Below are 7,504 nucleotides of genomic sequence, written 5' to 3'. Positions count from 1 at the left end.
GATCTGAAATCATGAAGAACATTTACTTTTTTCGGTCAAATTAAATATTCAAATAATTGGTAACAAAGCTTTGTCATTACAAATTTGTTCAAACACATGTTTTGTATGTTTCTTACTAATTTGGTCAAATTAAGTTTTCAAACCTCTATTTGCATGTAAGGTTGAAAACTTTGTAGGGCCTTTTGTTAAGAATATCTTCATATCTAATTCTAATGCCACTGTGTCCAAATGTATCATTTCACGACTAATACAATTTAGTTTATGTTGGTTCACTCAATTGGATGGGTAAGGTGCGTGTAATCAATTGGATGGGTAAGGTACTCTTTGACACTGTTCTCGCTTCCTACACATAAAAAGAGGTTAAAAGGGTCTGCAAAGTAGTTCTTTGGACCAATTTATTTTAAATCCTATCAAAAGACAACATGGAGTGCATGTAATCAATTGGTTTGGTTTGGTTTCGAGAGGTTGGAATTTTGGTTAAGTTACAACAACAGGAACCAAATGTTTTGGTTTACTCCATATGTCTACCTTCACAAATGAGATTCACTCATTTTTCAAGCCCTGATATGCTTAAATGTAACATTGTGTGATGATGAGATGCGATGTTGTATTTGTGATTCGCCGATTTCTACTTATCTCATATGGTATCAGCTTTGAATTCCTATGCTTATAACAGTGCTTAGATTGTGTAGGTATCAGATTAGACAAATTTGTTTTCAATATCAAAAGAATTCCCATGAAGTATTTAAGACATCTTATTTTAGAAATCAATTAATCTTTGTTTCACTTCGTTAATCCACTTTAAGATAAATTATACTTTTAATTGTGATTTCATGATCAAGTCAAAGATCAAACTCCAGATCTTAATTAAAAAGATTCAGCTATCAAATCACTTGTGTTAATAACTTTTAATTGTCATTACATTATGTTGTCACACGTGAATTGATGTCAGTATTATTTAACCAAAGACACATATGCACATTTACCTGATATATGTGGGGGGATTAGAATATAGAATGTCACTAACAAAAATTTAGAATCAAATACCGAAATATAACTAATGGCGTGTCTCCATTTGAGGAGTTCTTCTTCCCCTAACACTCAGTTTCTGAGACTAAAATTTATGTTTTGAACTTCCAATCATACATATAATAAGCACATGGTGACAGTCTATAGTATATGCCCTTGTATGAGGTTTAAGCTTTGTACAAAAGGTACATATCTTTAAGATTCACTGCTGTAAAGTTTTAGGTTTAGTGGAGTCTTTATAATTTTGTCCACAAATGTTTGGAAAGGCAACAACAGGGACACAGTCATTTAGACATCCTAACAATTCAATTTAAACATCCTAATGCATATATAAATCACACCAAATATAATTTCAATTTACATATAAATGCAATTTTTAATAGCAACTAAATAACACAAACTAACTAATAATATGAACAAAATCATGGTTCATGTATAATCTAAAAAAAAAAGCAAAAAAAAAACAAAATACACAGCAAAACTTGATCCGCGAAAGAAGTTTCGCAGGTTCTTCAGCGAGAAGGACATGTACCCTGCAAAAGCTTCCGCATGTTCTTCCGCGACAAGAACATGTAGCCTGCGGAAGAAGGTTCTGAAGGATCTTCCGCGGGATCCGCGGAAGACAACGTTCTTCCGCTGAATCCCGCGAAAGATCCTGCAGAACCTTTTTCCGCTGGATCATGCGAAAGATCCTGCAAAACCTTCTTCCGCAGGAATCCGCGGAAGAACCTTTCACATTTCTTCTGCAGGACCCCACGGAAGAACACCTTCTTCCGCTACAATACCCAAAAGCCACTCTCACACGCGCGGAAGAAGGTTCTTCTCGCGGAAGAACCTTCGTCTTCAACCTTAACCACCACCGATCACTAATATCGTCTACCCTAAGGTTCCTACGACCATTTACGCCATCAAACATATACGAGGAGGTTAGAAGACTAACCTTGATGGCGGAAGAAACGAACAAACAAAGCCAATGGAGGATGCCAATATCCGGGGAGAACGCAATGAGATTCAAATGAAGGGAACCAAATTTGAAATGGAGAAGCAAATGAGGGCGCGGAGGAAGAAGGGAATAAGCCAATATCCGGGAAGAAGAAGCACGAATGGAGATTGTTGGGTGCACGGGGAAGAAGAAACAAGCGCGGAAGCAAGGGGAAGAAGAAACAGGCGTGGAAGAAGAAGTGTTTTTTTTTTAAAAAAATATATTAACTTTTATTTTTTAAATGAAGGGTATTTTTGGTATTTCCTTGAATTGTTGGGTGCACCAGCAATTTTGCTGGGTGCACCTAACAACGCCCATTTCACAGTTGTTTAAAAAATTGAATTGGATCCACCTGGGCTTAACATGTGGTGGGTCGGGATCCACCTAAAAAATTACACAAGCTTAAACTAAAATAATCCTAATTTAATAGACACAATAATATGTCTTGTTGTAGGTGTGGTGCGATGTAGTGTGTGAACAGTAAAAAAGTTATTTATTTAATATTTTTTAATTCATTCAATTTTTTTTTTTAAAAAGAATTAATTTTTGTAATTTTATTTTACTTTTAGGTACACTGGTGGGTCATCTCATTTAACTCACAATCCATGATGGATTAAGTGGAATTATTTTTTCTTTCAAAATTAAATTATAAGTGAATCTTGTTGAATTAACTTATTTATAGGATGAGTTAAGATGAGATAGATTTAATGGTTAGCATCAGTTTGATTTTGACAAGTCTAGTTCACATTGATATACGTGTATTTAGATCATAGAAAAAAATATATATTCCTATATTTTATGTATTAAAGAAACTTTCTCCATCTCTATAAAAAAAAAAAAAAAAAAAACAAAAAGAAACTTTCTCCGCCTGCAGGTGAACCTGAAATGTGAAAAGGATACGGCGATGAGAAGGAAAAATGCAAAAGAACATGGCTTTTATGTAGTTCAATTTATCATGTACTGCATCAACATATACACGTATTTGCATTGTAATAATCACCTCGGATTCCTTTGGTTGGCAATTACAATGATCTGTCCAAATTAACATGCCTTGTGTATGGGCTTAAATAAGAAACTATTGTTTGATAAAAAAAGAAGAAATTATTAAAGAATTGTTATATTCAAGGTAAATTACATTGTCTCCCTTGTAAAAGGATAGTTTATATGAATTTGTACTAGTTAGAATAGTTTATATATATATAATATGCATTGTCTCCATGCTTAAAGTTTATATATTTTTTTAAATACATAGAAAAGTTAAAGTGAGACACCAGTGATTTGCATAGGAGAATATGATGAGTGCTTGAGTATATAAAATTAAGGCTAAAATTAGTCACCCATCTTATTATTTTCTATATTATTTTTTTGAGTTTAAAAAGGTTTCATGTTAAACCCTTTAAAGTGTTTGTTAGATTAAATCGATTGTTTTGTTAATTTTTTAAACCAACTATTAGTTTTTGCTGACATGATAAATATTGATTTAAATGACTTCTGTCACTAACGTGGCATCAAATTGACCAATTTAATGTGATAAGGTAACAAAAATATCAATTTAATTTTTAAAGAGATCAAAATATTTTTTTTAAAGAAACTTATAAAATCAAACTCAAATTAAAAAAAAATAAGACAAGGGATACAAATATATTGTAGCCTAAAATTAAACGTGTATCATCATAATAAGCTGAATTAATACTAGTCACGTTTTTGCTGGACCACTGCATCGGTTGTAACGCCGGTGAAAGCATAGTATGCTACTATATATATAACCTTAGCATAATTGAAAAGGTGGATTAATTGAAGAGTCTTCACAAGATGGCAAAGCAAAATTTTCCTATGGATTGCTCCTTTGTCTGCATAACCTTAATCCAGTTCATTGCTTCAATGAGTTTCAGCAAATCCCAGAGCCTCATAAACGAAACTAATACCAGCACAACTACCACTACTACTAAGGCCTTTTTCATATTAGGTGACTCTACTGTAGATTCTGGCAACAACAACTACATAAACACTATTCCTGAGAACAAAGCAGATTACAAGCCATATGGACAAAATGGTTTTTTTCAAGAACCCACTGGACGATTCTCAGATGGCCGTGTCATTGTAGATTTCATAGGTATGTGCTAACATATATCCTATTTTCTTTTTCAATGTTAAATTTACCTTCAAATGCAGAACTCTATTATTTACCACGGAACACATGGATCAACTGATGTGAAGTTGTTTTAGCTTAATCAATGATCTCGAATTCCAAATTCCAAATATGCAATGTTGCATTGAATACTGAGGGAGAGTTTTACTTTCGGTAGTCTTATTTGATAGGAATAGGATTGTTTTTTATAGAGGATTTCTATGTTTTACGCACAAAAAAGAACTCTATTATTTTTTATGTAATATTGTAATAATTCAATGACCAGAAAAGGAGTGATCATGAGACACGTTTTGGTTACTTCATTGAATTTTTCTTGTTTTTGAAGCCAATATTATATTTTGTCCTTGGTGTGTGCTAAATTAACTTTTACTACATGCTGATACAGCTGAATATATTTGTGTATTTTCTTCTTTTTCTGATACAGCTGAATATGCTAATCTGCCACTAATTCCTCCGTTTTTACAACCAAATGCTGATTATAGTAACGGTGCCAACTTTGCTTCTGGTGGGGCCGGTGTTCTTGTTGAAACCAATCAGGGACTGGTAAATTACTATATTCATTGAAAAAGCATGTGATATGTGCCACGATTGCTATCTTAGATATTAACATCATTCATTATTTTCCACCTGTATATCTATGTGACTTGTAACTTGTGAACCAGACTTATGTAGAACTCCATAATAAGTTGCTATTTATATATAGGTGATTGACCTTCAAACACAATTAAGTCACTTTGAAGAAGTGAGAATATTATTATCAGAAAAGCTTGGAGAGAAGAAGGCAAAGGAATTGATCTCAGAAGCAATTTATTTCTTTAGCATAGGAAGCAACGATTACATGGGTGGTTATCTAGGTAACCCGAAAATGCAAGAAAGCTACAATCCTGAACAATATATTAGAATGGTCATTGGAAACTTGACACAGGCAATCCAAGTAAGCCTAATTAGCTACAAAATTAAATAAACTAAATATAGTCCAAATTAGCTTTCTTAATAAAAAAAAAATATAACAAATTAATCTCTTTCGGTGTGTACAGACTCTATATGAGAAAGGGGCTAGAAAGTTTGGGTTCTTAAGTTTGTCTCCTTTGGGTTGTTTGCCAGCTCTTAGAGCTTTAAACCCGGAAGCCAACAAAGATGGTTGTTTTGAAGCAGCTTCTGCTCTTGCTCTAGCACATAATAATGCTTTGAGTAATGTCCTCACAAGCCTCGAGCATGTCCTTGAAGGATTCATGTACTCTAACTCTAATTTCTATGATTGGCTTCGAGAAAGAATAGATGACCCCCCAAATTATGGTAAGTATAGTAATTTGCTAACACAATTTTTAGCTCATTTTTTTAAATACGCTGTTAAAATTTATGAAAATTATAAAATCAGAAGAAAAAATCACATGAAACATACAAAATTTTATTATTTTTAATAAATTTCAACTAATAAAAAATTGTATTCAGAAGAGTGTGATAGAGAATGTATTTCTATCATTTTTCATTAATTAATCATCCTAACTGTCACTAATACATGCAAATCACAACCCGTAACAAATCAAAACTTGTTTTTTGTGGAAGGTTTTAACGATGGAGTTAATGCTTGCTGTGGAAGTGGACCTTATGGGGGTGTCTTCACTTGTGGGGGTACAAAGAAAATTAAAGAGTTCAGTTTATGTGACAATGTTGGCGATTTTGTATGGTGGGATTCTTTTCACCCAACAGAGAAGATCCATGAGCAATTCGCTAAGGCGTTATGGAATGGACCAGCTTCCTCGGTAGGGCCATACAATTTAGAAAACTTCTTCAACAAAGAGATCAAGCTCACTATTGCTGATGTAGTTGATGCCCCAGAAATTCACCATGGAGAATTTCACTACTGAGTTTATTTTAAAAAAGAAACAATAAAAGTTAAAATAACATTAGAAATTTTGAATATTTGTATGTTATATACAAATTCAAAATATGAGCAAAGTGTGTGACTTTAGTGTTTAGTGCGAATCCTGGCGCTTTAAGCACCAAATCTTCGAACTTTAAGTGCTTTGCTTTCCTGTATAAAAACAGCAAAAACATAGGTAAAAATGAGGACTTCAAATGGATCTTTGGACTCAATGAATTTTCTACTCTTTTATATTGCTAATCTTTTCATTATTTATTTAATAAGTGGCAATTTTATTCAATTCCCAATCTATATGAAATTTGAAAATATTAGTTACCCTTAATACTTACTATGATTTTAACTTTAGATTTACAGATTTCTCAACCTTATTGTGAAAAAATTTGTGAATTAATTGGCAGAGTTATCATGATGATTTTATTGAACAATAAAAGTTGCATATCATAACACAAGCCTGATATTATAAGCTTGATGTTCATTGTTATAAATAAATTGTGAAATTTATCAACAAGTTTTTAAACTATGTCAAGGACTAGTAAAACCAAAATAACATTTGACTTTTTTCTTTTATTGATGGATTGATTCGTTTGATATTGATTTTTACTATTAATTCAGTTACTACATTTGAGAAATCAAATTTAGGTATTATGAATAATCTCAGTCTAAACTTTTGGTCAATTAGTCTTATTCACACTTATAATTCATTATATTGACTTAAATATTGAAGTATATTTCCATCAAATTTGTTGTCAAGATCACTAAGGAAGGCCATCATGATTTGAGTCCCAAGCCCACGTCAAGTTTTGGGTAACAAAAAAAAAAATCAAATCTGATAATAAAGCTATTTGAAACATCAATTTTCCTCATAAATAATATTACAATAAAAAAACAAGATATTCATAATTAGATGTAGATGATACAAAATATTTGCCATATTCCAGCGGTATGCTGGGAGGTATATTCATAATTATTTGCCATTGTTCCTAGGTTGGTTTATATTGAAAATAAAAAGTCTAATTTAAGTATTTCTTTCTTTTTGAATTTTTTTAAAATGTTTCTTAAGAGACGAGAATGTAATTTATTTGTAAGTATAAAAGTAAACTTGATCGATAACACTTTATTTATTATAACGAATGAAAAACTCTTTCTACGTAGATCCGCAAATAAAGATTGCTCTGACAAATTAGAAATTTCAAGTTTGTGTGTCTTCAGAATGCAGCAACAATAAATTAATTAACACGAAGAGGAAAAATTATGCTATCTTTATTTGTTGTTATAAAAAATATCTTTCTACGTAGATCCGCAAATAAAAATTGCTCTGACTAATTACAAATTTCAAGTTTGTGTCTCTTGAGAATGCAGCAACAACAAATTAATTAAAACTAAGAGGAAAAACTATGCTATCTTTAATTGTTGTATCTACCTGGACTTAATATAGTTGGCTGCCAGAGTGTGATATTCA

At 32.0% G+C, this 7,504-nt stretch overlaps 1 protein-coding gene across 1 annotated transcript; it reads left to right on the top strand.

Moving 5' to 3' along the window:
• Positions 1–3,794: 3,794 nt before the first annotated feature.
• On the top strand, positions 3,795–6,285 carry LOC100801228 (GDSL esterase/lipase 5). Its single transcript, XM_003547475.5, has 5 exons — positions 3,795–4,124; positions 4,585–4,703; positions 4,864–5,094; positions 5,198–5,456; positions 5,727–6,285. The coding sequence occupies exons 1-5, from the start codon at positions 3,824–3,826 to the stop codon at positions 6,026–6,028; spliced, it is 1,212 nt and encodes a 403-aa protein (XP_003547523.1). The 5' UTR covers positions 3,795–3,823; the 3' UTR covers positions 6,029–6,285.
• Positions 6,286–7,504: the final 1,219 nt, after the last annotated feature.

This window comes from Glycine max, chromosome 15 (genome assembly GCF_000004515.6).
Source record: "Glycine max cultivar Williams 82 chromosome 15, Glycine_max_v4.0, whole genome shotgun sequence".
Lineage (NCBI taxonomy): Eukaryota > Viridiplantae > Streptophyta > Magnoliopsida > Fabales > Fabaceae > Glycine > Glycine max.
Note: the sequence above shows the minus strand (reverse complement) of the source record. Positions and strands in the feature narration are given on the sequence as shown.